General features: G+C 40.1%; 3 protein-coding genes across 3 annotated transcripts; 2 read left to right on the top strand and 1 right to left on the bottom strand.

Moving 5' to 3' along the window:
* Positions 1-8,641: 8,641 nt before the first annotated feature.
* CLUP02_07183 (uncharacterized protein) lies at positions 8,642-9,312 on the top strand (the record flags this gene model as incomplete). The annotated part of the gene is made up of 2 exons (XM_049286178.1): positions 8,642-8,746; positions 8,797-9,312. The coding sequence occupies 2 exons, from the start codon at positions 8,642-8,644 to the stop codon at positions 9,310-9,312; spliced, it is 621 nt and encodes a 206-aa protein (XP_049143321.1).
* A 423-nt stretch (positions 9,313-9,735) lies between these two features.
* CLUP02_07182 (uncharacterized protein) lies at positions 9,736-11,468 on the bottom strand (the record flags this gene model as incomplete). Its single annotated transcript, XM_049286177.1, has 4 exons — positions 9,736-10,411; positions 10,471-10,604; positions 10,861-10,988; positions 11,072-11,468. 4 exons carry the CDS (start codon positions 11,466-11,468, stop codon positions 9,736-9,738), a joined length of 1,335 nt encoding a protein of 444 aa, XP_049143320.1.
* Positions 11,469-13,190: 1,722 nt separating this feature from the next.
* Positions 13,191-14,234, top strand: CLUP02_07181 (uncharacterized protein; the record flags this gene model as incomplete). The annotated part of the gene is made up of 1 exon (XM_049286176.1): positions 13,191-14,234. One exon carries the CDS (start codon positions 13,191-13,193, stop codon positions 14,232-14,234), a length of 1,044 nt encoding a protein of 347 aa, XP_049143319.1.
* Positions 14,235-14,318: the final 84 nt, after the last annotated feature.

The raw sequence follows: 14,318 nt of genomic DNA, 5'->3' as shown, positions 1-14,318 counted from the left end.
AGACGAAAATAGGAGAGAAATCGATACTCCTATGTCTAGTAATACTATTAAGAGTAATAAATACTCTCGAAATAAGTATAATAAGTCTAAGACTTATTATAAGCAAAATACCAACCCAAATACCAACCCAAATAAGCCCTCAAATTACCCAAATAAGCCCTCAAATAAGCCCTCATATCAACCCAAACCAAACCAACCCCGAAACCAGCCCCGAAACCAACCAAACCAGCCCAATCTTTTTACGAAAAACCAACGCCCACATGGAGATTTGAACCCTCAGCCCTTACAATCAAGGAATTATATGGTTAGTGGTTCCGACCACTATACCATAGACCCACTTGATGAAAATTATCAACCTTTTCTCCCTCATATATTACCCAACTCGACTCCAAATGATAATTTGGGCCTTTCGGGAGAAAATACCAATAATTCGGCTAATATGGGCACAAATACAACTGAAAGGTGGTTGTATGATACGGGTTCAACAGTCCATATTACTAATAGTATGGATTTATTCGAAAATTTCGATAATAGGGACAATTTACCCCCTATTCGAACCGGAGCTGGCCCAGTTTACCCACAGGGTATTGGGGACTTAATTTTACCTATCTATTTACGGGGTAAAATTATACCTATAAGGTTAAAAAATACCTTATATATTCCAGAATTCCCACTTAATATCTTTTCAGGTATATTACACTACAAAAATGGTGGATATATTGAAAAGAATTATTTAGTGGATTCTGAGGGCAATGTATTTGCTTATTTGGATTTCAAAAGGCATGGATTTTTCCTTAATATTGCTTGGAAAAATCGAAGGCCTACTACAGGGTACCAACAAAACGATTTGGACCCTAAAAATCAGTATTTGGATCTAAAAAATATTTTAGAATCCATTCAAAATTCTCTTCATAATATTACTATTAATAATAGTAATATAGAGAAAAATACTGATTATTTATCTGAAAATTCAGATAATCAGGCCTATTCAATCACCCAGGAATGGCACGAAAAATTAGGTCATCCTTCTTACCCTTATTTATTAAAAACTGCGAAAATAACTAAGGGAATTCCTTTAGACAAATTAAAGGAAAAAGACCTAAATTGCCCGAGCTGTACTACAGCTAAGTTAACTAGGCAACAGCCTAAAATTAACTATAATCGGGCATTATTTCCACTAGAAAGGGTCTGTATTGATACAGTTAAAATTACCCCTACTACTATTAGTGGAAATAATTACGCTATTCCGTTTACGGATGATTTTACTGGTTTTCGAGATGTTGAATTCTCAAAAACCAAAGAGAATATAATTAATATTCTCAAAAACAAACTGGAATTTTATTTTAACCAGTTTAATTCCTACCCTAAGTATATACGCTTAGATAATGGTACGGAATTCAATATAGGGGAATTATTACCCTATATTAACGAAAAAGGCATTATTTTAGAGCCTTCCACGCCCTATACGCCCGAGCAAAATGGTATAGCCGAAAGGACTAATAGGGCCCTTATCGAAAAGGCTAGAACTATTTTATTAGCAGAGAAATTACCCCTATATTTATGGGACGTAATTTTGAAAGAATTAACTAAATTAGTTAATTTTACCGCTAATATACGCCTTGAAAAGACCCCTATCGAGGCTTTTCTCGATTATTTCTTCCCAAAAAGAAATAATAAGCCGGATTTATCTAATCTAAGAAAAATCGGCTCTAGGGTACTTATTTATTACCCTACTCAAAAGCGAGTCACTTCGAATAAAATGTATACCTATACTCAAAATGGTATATATTTAGGAAAAGAAGGTAATAATATATATGTTATATATTGCCCTTCTAATCCTTTTCGATCTCGATTATTACGGACTTCGCATATTCGATTTATTCAAAATAATAGAATAGAGGGGGTAGAAAGCGTAAATCCTCCTTTATATTCTAAAATTTTGATAAAATCGAAGATATTCAGGAAATACCTTCTAAAATAGAGGTATTAATTCCCAAATTATCTGAGGAAGAAAAATCTAAATATAAAGATTTTACTCAGAGTATTACCCTACCTCCAGAGCCTAATACACTAAAACAGGCTCTAAATAGCTCAGAAAAATCAGAATGGTTAAAAGCTATATATTCTGAGCTAGAGGTTATTATTAAAAAGGGTACTTTATTAGCTATAGACCCAAATAAGGTCTATAAAGCTAATAAAAATCCACTATCTACTAGATGGGTCTTTAAACGAAAAATCAATATTAATACTGGTAATATTGATAAATATAAGGCCCGATTAGTAGTTAGAGGCTTCGAACAACAGTATGGAGTCGATTATTTCCAAACTTTTGCTTCTGGAAGTAATCCTACTACCTATAGGGTACTTATAGCCCTATCTGCCCCTTTAAACTGGCATATACACCAAATTGACGTTATTGGTGCCTTTTTAAATGGGGATTTATTAGAAGAGGTATATATAGACCCTTCTAATATACCTTTAACTGAATTTTTTGAAAAATACCCTAATTTAAATACTATAAATTGGGATAAATCAAAAAATCAGTTATTACAGCTTTTAAAAGCCTTATATGGGCTCAAACAAAGCCCTAGACAATGGCAACTAAAGCTGAAGTCTATTTTTAATAAAATAGGCTTTTTACCTCTAAAATCCGATGAGGCTACCTATTTCAACCAGGATTTCAAAAATCCTGCTTTTATTGTTACCCACGTCGATGATTTCCTTATATTTAATAAAAATATTAAATATATAGAGGAAATTAAGGGTAAAATATCGAAATATATCGATATTAAAGACCTAGGCGAAGCCTCGAATTTCCTAGGCGTCAAAATTACTAGAAATCGGTCTAATAAGACTATTTCTCTCTCTCAAAGTCATTATATTAAGGAAATTCTTAATAATAATGATTTTTCCAAAGCTAAAATCACTAATATACCTATAAATCCGGGTATATTAAATAGTGATTTAGGGAACGAAAAAGATGACTATTTACCTTCAAAAGAGCTATTAAAGACCTACCAGCACCTAGTAGGATCTTTAATGTACGCTATGGTTGTGACTAGGGCTGATTTAGCTTTTTCAGTCTCTTTCGTCTCCCAATACCTCCATAAGCCCACTATTTACCTACTTAAGGTAGTAAAAGGTATTTATAGATACCTTAGTGGCACTATTCACTATAATATTACCTATAATGGTAATATTGGGCCTGTAGAATTAGTAGGCTATACTGATTCTAACTGGGCCGGGTGTAAAAGTACTAGAAAATCAACTTCTGGGTACTTATTTACACTAAATGGAGGTCCGATTAGCTGGAAGTCTAAAAAACAGTCTACTATAGCACTTTCTACTACAGAGGCTGAATTTAATGGACTTCAGGAAGCTATTCGGGAAGCTATTTGGCTTCAGAATTTATTATCGGAAATAGGTTATCAAGTTAAACCTATTACTATTAAAACCGATAATAATGGGGCATTATCTCTTGCTTATAATCCTGAATATCACCAAAGGACTAAGCATACTGCCCTATATTATTATTATACTCGACAGGAAGTAGAAAAAGGGAATATTAAAGTAGAATATCTCCCTTCTACTATAATGCCTGCCGATGGGTTAACAAAACCCTTACCTCGGGTTAAACATAAGGAATTCGTTAAGCTAATAGGCTTAAACGATCCTAATAACCCTATTTAACCTATATTATACCCCTAATATAGGTATTTATTTTCCTTATATTTTTATGAATACTTTAAGGAAAATACTCTAGGGTACCAAAAGATTGTTCTAGGGTACCAAAAAACTATTCTAGGGTACTAGAAATCTACTCTAGGGTACTTGGTTAGCTATTTCAACATAGCTAATAAGGCAAAAGAGGGAGTGTTACGAAGGTAACTTTGTTTACCTTATTATTCGCCTTATTATCAATATTACGTAAGCAAACTATATACCATATTAATCTACGATTTCTGTAGATTATTATAGGTATTGATTATGTAAGCAATACTGCTTATATAAGCTTACGTGAGCAGTGGAAAGTACTGGAAGATAACTGAATAATCTGGAATTTACTCGAGGCGGAATTACGTACTACGATTACGCATTCACTTACGTATATGCTTATTAATTATATCATAATTAATAAGCAATGGAATATTCTAGTAGGAGGTTTTTATGCCTATATGTAGGCGTGTATTTGCCTACCTAGACCTTTCGTTAAGCAAGCAACTTCTCATATAGTAATTCAACTATATTACTCTCTTTATTACAAAAACCTCTTTTATATACGCTTATTTCCCCTATATTCATATATTCTTGCTTCTATATGAATATTCACTTTTCATATTCTATATAAGAATATCCCGCATTACCTCGTTAAAGCTATACGTGCTAGAGATATACTTCGGAACGATAACTTTCTATATTTTACTTATTAATACCCTATTTCTCTTATATCTAAAAGATATAGATCGACTAGGTATTATATTTAATAATACGAGGAACAAAATCTCTAGTAATAAGTATTTTAAAATAGTCGAACGATAATAAGGGTATATATTTATAAAGCTTACTAACGATACGAAGTTAATTAATTACTTAATAAAAAGTAAGCTTAGAAAACTATACTAGAGATTTGAGTACCCGTCGGTTACGAGGCTATATAACCTTCTAAAGTAATTAAGTAATAATAATATTAAAATAGGGGCGCTAGAGTAGTTAACGAAAGTATATTATTAATACTAAATAAATACGCAAAGCCTACGTAAATTTAAGTTTATATTACGTAATAAGCTTAACTTTAACTAGGAAATCGTCGTCGATATTTTCTATTTAAATAGTTAGCTAGTACTATATATAATCGACGTAGCTATATCTTTTTTAATAGGGCAATTCTTCTGGGATCTATAAGTAAAAATAGTATGGGCAGCCTTACGAAAAAGCTAGATCGATATATACTAAGGACCGCTAGATAGTATTAGAACTAACGTTAGTACTAGCTTTAAGTTAGTAAAATTTAGGGATAATACGACGGCCTACGGTATATAGCTAAAAGTCGTACCCGTTAAAGCGCACTATAGTATTAAAAAGGTAAAAAGGGTATACTAGTAATTAAAAAGGGCGTTTAGAATTATTAAAAAGGAAAATCCGGATTCTACCGATAACGAATACCTCTAAATAGTACTTAAATACTATAATAATACTATGGGGCCTAACGGACTTATACTAACGCTATTAGTATTTAGAGTATATTTAAAAACGACCTTAGCCTCGCTATTATTACTAAGTATAAGCTAACGAGCCTAAGTAATTAAAAACGTAATACGGGCACTGCGCAAAGTAAATATAAGAAAATAAGTTAACGAGGTAATTACTACGTATAATAGGCCCGATATAAGGGATAATCTAAATATATTACTAAATTCGGATATACGAGTATAGCGCAAAATTACTTAATAATAAGCTAGGCTATATAAGTTAATTTTTATTAACGAGCGCTCTTATATAGTTACGAGAAATTGCGACTAGCTACTTAAAGTGTTAATTACGGTAGTTAGACCGTACTATATAGATCCTAACGAGGTAATTTCTAACTTATAAAAAGAAGAAGAGCTAGGGGAAACTATATAACCCGCGGTAGAAGTATAAGAAATTATCTTTAATAAAATCGTCGTAATAGTACTAATAGACGACGAGGAAGAGGAAATTACTAAAAGGGTATTAATATTACTAGCGAGACGTTATAAAAGACCACGACGGTAAGCCCTAACGCGGCAATTTATTATTAATAACGAGGTAATTAATACCTTTTATATAATAAAAAAGAAAGCCAATTTCGAGCTAGCGGTTAAACTACGTAAAGAAGGCATAATTATAATTACTAAAAAGTCGTATAAGGGATTAGATCTTATTAAAGTAAACACTTTTTATAATTAAGGGGTCTATTAATTTATCCTATATAACTTAGAAAAATATATAAACCTCCGCATATTTAAATTACAAATAGTTTATAAGATTAAAAAGAAAGGAATACCCTAGCCGTACGAGAAGTCTAGATATATAATTTAGGAGTACGGCGACGTTAAAAAAGTAACGCTACTTATATAATTGCCTATTATATAGCGCTATAGCTAATAATTAATAATAATATTAATAGCATTGCTACGGAAGAAGGGATACGAGATTTAGAGCCGTAATATTACCTAGGCTTATACCTAATCGGCTATAGGGCTTATAAAGAGAATCCTAGCCTATTTACCGAAGGAAATGGCTAGTAAGTACTTAGAAAGTACGATTATTAAAGTACTTAAGCTACTATATAGGCTCGCAGAATCGGGCACTTATTAATAAGCTACTTACTACGATTTTTATATTAATTAACTATTAATAATTACTTTTACGTATAACCCGTGCTTACTAGTTATAGAGCACGAAGGTAACTAATTTAGGATCGTTAGAATATAAACCGACGATATATTAAGCCTATTTAATATTAACTTTATAAAAAAGGAGGATAAAGAGCTTTAAAAAGCGGGCTTTATAGTAAAGCTAAAAGAGGTCCTTATAATAAATACCCCCTTAGTATTTAATAGTAAGATTTTTATAATCGAAAGGGAAACTGTCGTTTTTTAATAAAAAGGGTAGGGCGAGAAGATTAACCTTGTCGATCCGAACGTAACTAACGTTAAAAAGTAGTATAAGGCTAAGCTCGTACGAGGGGTATATATTATAAGTATTTATTAACCTAAGGCGATTTTTAACTACGCTAGGGTAATATAAGCTATAGATTTAACTAAACGAGACGTCGAGGTATTTAATAAGCGGCTTAAGTAATAATAAACGAATCTCGATCGAGGTCTCGTTTACTACCCAATCGACCTTATAACTAATAAGCTCTACGTCTTTATTAATAGGTTATTTATAAATAATAACGACCTTATTTCGTAATTAGGGTATATTATTATCCTAGCTAACGAGAGTATAAGCGAGAGCGAATTTACTATATATAGTAATATAATCTACTACTCGTTAACTAAAAATAAGTAGGTAATAAAAAGTATACTAATATCGGAGGTTTATAGTATAGTTAACGGCGTTAACCTCTTTTATACGATTTTAATAACGCTAAAAAAGATTACCAATCGAATTAGCCTTTTACCTATTCTAATAGTTATTTATATAAATTCCTACTCACTATATAAATACCTCGTTAAATTAAAAAAAAAAAAAAAAAAGAGGCTTATAAACGATATTATAGCCCTTAGGTAATCGTATAAAAGGCGCGAGATACTCGAGATTTATTAAATTAATAATAAAAATAACCTCATAAACGCTTTTATAAAAGTAGTACTAAATAAGGGATTAAAGTAATTTATAAGTAGTAAAAAGGTTATTATATAAATAAAGGGATAAGTTATATAAAAAGAGTAGAGAAAAGGGGGAAAAGGAGACGACTTAATAAACGGGCCCGAGGTCGAATTATACCTCTAACCGTAGTAGTTAAATTAGTAAAAAAAAGAAAAAGTTAGTATCAAATTAGAAATCTAATTTAACTACGGTATATAGCCGACTGCGCAGGGGCTAATTAGGGGCCTTATTTACGATTATTATAGCTAGCCTAACCTACGGTTAGAACCTCTTTTTTATACCTACGCAAATATTTATATAGTTTAATTAATCTCTTCGTTAACTACGGTTCGAACTAACTACCCTGTAATAGGGATACTAACATCTCTATTATAAATACCTCACCTCCGTCTCAGGTGTATGCCAGTCTACGTGGTATGTCTGCAGTCGAGATCTTGTCTACTAAAAGTATAGAGAAATCTCGATGATGTCCTAGTCTAGAAGTATACAGACTTAGACCAAAACTTTACGAGTAATCGAAATATGCTAATGACCCGGATTCGCTGCTGGTGGCCTCCCCAACTCTGTAGATCGATCGTCGATGAGGAAGCCAGATGTGGTCTAGGCCTCGCCGGCTAGCCCTTGGTGTCGAACAGTGTAACACGGCAGTTAGTTCCAGTCGTTGCCACACGTCTCAGATCGCATGTGTCACAAGTAACTTTGCCTGCTTTGGCCTTCTATGCTCCAGTCACTGAATCTAGTACCAGGAAAAGAATATTCACCTAATGGGCTATCTGATATCTCAACTAGAACCATAGAGAGAGCGGAAATCCTTGACATCGTTGAACGAATTCATGGTGGGAGCCCACACTGAAGCAAGTCAAGAGACAAGAAGTAGTTAGTTGAGGCTAGTTATCCATGTACTTAACGATCTGATTCATGATGCAGCAGCAACTGCCTGTGTTACCAATAAGTCTAAGACCCAATATGTGACTGCAGGCGTCGTGAACATCGAAAGCCTTCACATCGGATGATCGGCATACGGCAATATCAAGGCTTCTGTCGTGACCGTTGTTCGCTTGACCGTGTCTTCGTTCGATACTGGCATATTGACTAATATTGACGAGGTGAAACTTTTGAGTTCTGGAATATGATCTCCCTGGACATTAGAATCAATATAAAGACACTGCCTTCTCGCTCGTCCTTGCACTCTCATCTTGTTCCTGTCAACATGATCATCAGCATCACCAGCTAGGACCCAACTACCAGCCTAAGATACTTCAACTCTATCACTCCATCCATCATGGCTCCTCTTGCCCAAATCATCTCTGTCATTCTCTTTTTGGGAGGTAGCATGGCATCTCCTACTGGGAACAGCTGCGAGCAAGTTACCCCTTACGTGCTCACCGTAAGTCACTCTCTCCTGGTAAAGAACTGTATTACTGACCGACACTCCAGTACAAAGACATTGGATCGAGTGCTTTTCCTATCCTGAACCCTGTGTTCCCGCCTACCCCTTACAAACAGCTGAAGTACTCGGGCCTCGGAGTCAAGTCCGTTGGTGGGGCGCTCGACCCCAACCTCCGCGAGAACGAGTTTCTGGTGTACGGCACCATCACCACAGCCTCGACACTGGAAAACCCGTTGATCACCAAAGACTACGGTGGATCAAAGGTAGCGAGCTTTGAGCTGGAGACGTTCGACTTCCAGTGTGTTCGCACTGGCCTCGAGAATATGAAGAGGGCTTGCAAGCTCACCGTGAAGGGAGTGGACGTGAACGGTAACACCATCACTGAATTCTGCTCATATAATCCCGATATTCTTGGATCAAGCTTGGAAAAGTGCAACCTTGTCAATGAGAAGAATCTCAAGAGCGTCAGCTTTGAAACCGCCAGTCCCATTACAGGAACCACTATCACGATCTTGACGGCCATGGACAACCTCAAGGTCAACGTAAAGGCGTCAACTTGTTGATGATGGAGTGTTAGGAACGTCGCCCCATTCGAGAACAGTCAAGTCTTGGTCAATAGAATAGAGAAGAAGACTTCAACTTCGGGAATAACACCGTTGATTCTTAGGGCTGAAGACAAGACAACGTACAAATTTATGAATCAGACTTTGAACTCGTTTGGACGACATAATATGTTCATAGAGCTGTCGTTGGGCTCCGGACCAGGCGGCATCATCACCTTCCTTAATATTAAGCCGCCAGCGGCACTAACTGTCACTCATTTAATCAACTTAAAACACAAATACAAGTGCTTACTGCTGTCAGAGTACCATTTCTTCACTTGATGTAACTGAGCAAAGGCCATCACACTACCTACTTAGTAATGATATCGTGTTCCCTTCCCAATTATCTGTCCCTCTGAACTTAAGCCTTGTTCCCACTTCATGCTATGAAACAAATGCGTAGGGCTGGTCGAAACATGCATCCCAATGTGTAGCGTCTCCGTCCCAGAAGGTGCGCATAACATTCTTAGCGTGCAGAGGCAATGGCGTGGCGATGTCCTTGGCTTGCTCCAAGTAAAGCTCTGCAACAAGCCGACGCTTATCTACCCGAACCGAGGCTTCGATGCCAGCGACAACTAAAGGCCATTGGACGGATTTCTTCAGTTGTGGATGTTTTCTTGTCTCCTCCATGAGAGAATAGAGGCGATTTCCATGCATGGTTCTCAGCATTGTCAGTCGGTGGACTCTGGGCAGGGCTCCAACGCTCTGCAGCGAAGAAATGCAGAAGACAGCCACTGCAGAGTGAAATATCGCAGCGATGAGATCACGGTGATCCCTGTCCTCGTAGAAGGAGTCACAGTCCGTCCCATCAAAGCTCTCGATCCTTGCAACAATGTCCTCCGCAACTGAATTCGCTGTTGACTTGTCCATCGACTTCTTCGAGACCTCAGCTCTTAGATGGTTAATTCGCGAAATTTCCAAGAATAGCGGCATCGGACAAGGAATGTGTGGATGCAATCCGAGTGGATATATCTCCTGGATCAAATTAACGAACTCTTGTTGATCACACATTGTAACCTGGTTGTCAGGTGGACTCGTTGTATTCGCTGAAGTCATCACACTGTGTCATTCTCGAGGTCAGCATCAATGCTTTGATTTACCCACAGGATCTAGACTTACATCATAAAAGACAGGAGCAAGGCTTGGCGGTATGGCTCCGACATGGCCCATCCCCGGGCACCGCCTCGACATGCGAGAATAGCCAGGAGACCGTCTACATGCTGTCGCCACTGAGGAGTTATGCATGCGTTGATCTGTTGGTGTTGGTGTTGGGTCAGCAATCATTGTAGATAAGAAGCCTCACTGTTGACTTTGACTGACCTCGGACTGGAGAAGGAGGATGACCCCTGTCAATACAACGTCGCTACTCTGCGTCTTCGGATTGGCGAGATCTTCGTTGATAGCCCGTATCTACAGGCCTCGATGATGGTGCATTCGGTGTTGGGCATACAATATAGAAGGACAATCATTCTTCCATTCTTTCTGCACATGCATGCGATGATGGTACACGATGCCAACCAAGTTGTGCGCAATCGAGATCGGCAGATATTTCACGACCTTGAGGGGAATTTCGGCGATGAACACGTTGCTGGTTGGCGGATGGCCTGACTTGGTGTATGGGTAGAACACGTCGTTGACTGAACAATTGTGATGTTAGAGATTTTCGATAAATCTGGGTAACAGCTGAATCTTTTTTCAAGTTCTGTGGGTTGCAACTCACAATACTGTACGGCTTCGAATACATCGCAAATGTCTGTCCTCAGAGCTGAATGAAAGACGAGCTCTCCGCCATATTTGTTCCTGCTTCTAGTCAAGGCTTCGGTGTCTTCGATTTCCCCTCGGCTATCTAGCTTTGGCTTTATCTTTATGGTCTTCTTCGTCGCTGTGTCTTTGTCTGCCACGCGCCCTTTGCGTCGAGTACGGCAGGTGATTTTCCCAGGTGCGAGCCAAGTCAGGGGCTTTCTGTCGTCGTAGCCAGGGCAAACGATGCCGGAAGCACGACACTTGTTACAGACTGGCTTGACAGAGTCGCAAACAAGTCGACGACGTTGGCACTCCCAGCAACGTCGTTTCCCTGGAATCTCCGGGGATAATGATGGCTGAGGCGCCGGTAACATTGTGTTGCGAGGCGTGGATCAGGTCCCAAAAGGTGCAGTTCAGCCCTACCCGAGTGACAGGTTAATATGCACCAGCGTTACCAGATTGAGTAAGAAGAAGTCGATGGGACGAAGGGGTCGAGGGTTTGATTGCGGAGGGGGCTCTCAACTCAGGCCACATCCGCATAGGCTTGGATATCTTAAGTATCCTATGCTCTGGGTGCGCGGGTTGCCTTGCTTGAGCCCCAGTGTAGAACACCAAGTAAGACGATTCGCTTGGCAAACGGTCTTGGCCAGAGTATTTTCCTATTTGGGTAAAGACTGCCATGCTGTGCTTCGCCTTGGGGGCAACAGGTACAACCGCTGATCAACATCCCCTCAGCCCTAGAGGACTCAACGTTGTAGCCAATGCGGGAGGGCTGATAGACATGTGGGGGCTTATGGTATCGCAAACCGACAAATCACTGAGCATCACGGGCGCCTGCTCATGTCTCAAGGATGATATCATTGTCTTTCTCCGCCCTAGAGTCGGCCCGCCGACGGGTTAGTTAGGCAGAAGCAATCTGCAGACCTACTGCATCGGTTCTCGTGGCGGAAGTGGGTTGTATTAGAGGGAAGAAAAGGACCCCTGTTCTCAGCTTGCTGCTCTCACTCTCAACCCAAGCGGTAGGCGGATACTCTTGAATATGGCCAATTGACCTCGGTCGAGCTAAACACTAGTGAGCTCTTGATATGATCTGAAAACACTTCGCCACACATGAATCAAATAAGCCCGACAACAAGTGTCGAAATGCACTGAAAGTTAGCCCTGGTACCTTACTCAAGGGGGGATGGCAAGATCAACACGATAAGTACCCGCGCGCCATGTAAACTGCGCCTAACGCCGGCCGTCCCGGTTTTCGTCCCGGGACTTTCACACCTCGACAACGCCTATTTATGGAAGATGAGGAATTGGATCGAAGATGGTTTGCCTGCAAGCCACTCTCAAAGTGTGGCCACGAACATGCTTACCTTGGCGGTTGTGAGCTATGCGATTGTCAGCGAATGGCTCTCTTGGCACCGCGCGAGAGTGGGCCGCCAATGGCGGCAATCAAATGACATCGCTTAATGGGTTCGAGATGTTTCCCCCAAGGTCTTGAGCGTGGATATGGGAAGTACGCCATTGAGATGATTGCTCTGACTTCTCAATCATGTTGAACTGGCAGAGGTGAAAATGACTGACCGACGCTTTTCCAATCCACATCGTCTCGATTTCTTTACGAAAGTAAAAAGGGCAGACAGCAATTCCTCGGTCGCGTGGACGAGCTTGAGAGCTGAACGTCAACCCAAAAGCAGTCTCACTTGGTTTCGGTTTGATAACCCGTGTATCTATCACTGATAGCCAATTAGCTCCTCCTCCCTCGAATGATTGGTACTTGCTGGGAATTAAATTGGTTTGCTTTACATATCAAGCAAACATCTCTGGAGCAAAAATTAAGAAACTGGGCAAGTCTCCGCGATGCTCTGCGGGGTATCACGCGAACGCGGGGCATTGTAGGTGACAAGAGCTCCATTGCCATTTTGTTAAATAGCATCAAGCACAGTTGATTTTGATCTGAGGTGGTCAGAAACCTCATTCCTCTGTTATTCATCTCAACTCATCATTTCTTGGTCATCTAATATCACCTCAAGCGCAAGCTCCACGGCACCACCTGAAGTACAAACTTAGCCAACAGTCACTTCAACCTTGTTCGACACAGAAGGATGAGCGCCGGTCGTGTTATCAACGTGGTCGGATGCCACGCGGAGGGTGAAGTTGGCGATGTAATCACCGGCGGTGTTCTAGATGTGCCGGCACCGAGCATGTGGCACAAACTACAACACTTTTTGACGCATAAAGACGAGCTGCGTCAGCTACTACTGAATGAGCCGAGAGGAAGATCGCCAAAGAATACGAACTTGATCCTCCCGCCATGCAACCCCGAAGCCGCTGCAGTATTCCTGATTATGGAAAGTGAAGAATATGCGCCAATGTCCGGATCCAACACCATTTGCACGGCGACGGTACTCTTGCAGACAGGGATGATCCCCATGCAAGAGCCAATCACCAAGTTCGCTCTAGATACGGCGGCTGGTCTTGTCGGCGTGACTGCGGAGTGCCAAGGTGGTAAATGCAAATCCGTGGCTTTTGAAAATGTGCCTGCGTTCGTGGACCGGTTCGATCTGCAGGTTGACGTCCCGGGGATCGGGACCGTCTCCGCCGACATTGTCTGGGGCGGAATGTGGTACGCTATCGTGGATGCGGCATCTGTCGGGATGACCATCGAGCCGAGCAAGGGCGCGAAGCTTGTGGAGCTTGGCGAAAGGATTAAGTCAGCATTGAAAGCTGCCTACACGCCTCATCATCCGGAGAACCCAGGAATCATGGGCATCTCGGTTCTCGAATTCACAGAGCCACTTCACCAAGATACCATTGGGAAGGTCGCCAAGAACACTGTAGTTGTGTCTCCCGGGCGTCTTGATCGCAGCCCTTGTGGCACCGGCACCAGTGCGCGGATGGCTCTGCTGCATGCCAAGGGCCAGCTGGCGGTTGGAGAATATTTCAAGCACACTAGCGTCATTGACACAGCCTTCGAGTGCCGCATCTCTCGGACTGTCAAAGTCGGAGATATTGATGCTGTGGTACCAGTCATCAAGGGCAGAGCATGGATCACTAGCTACAAGCAGGTCGTCTTGGATCCAGAGGACCCCTTTCCTACCGGATTCAGAGTGGGGGACCAATGGCATGTCCCTGATATCGAGTCCTAGTCAGCGCCGAGGCATTGAGGCGGAAACATTCATATGTTGGGAGTTAGCCATAGACAGAGAAATAAAGGACCGCCTGCCGTACTT

Source organism: Colletotrichum lupini, chromosome 4, assembly GCF_023278565.1.
Source record: "Colletotrichum lupini chromosome 4, complete sequence".
NCBI lineage: Eukaryota > Fungi > Ascomycota > Sordariomycetes > Glomerellales > Glomerellaceae > Colletotrichum > Colletotrichum lupini.
Note: the sequence above shows the minus strand (reverse complement) of the source record. Positions and strands in the feature narration are given on the sequence as shown.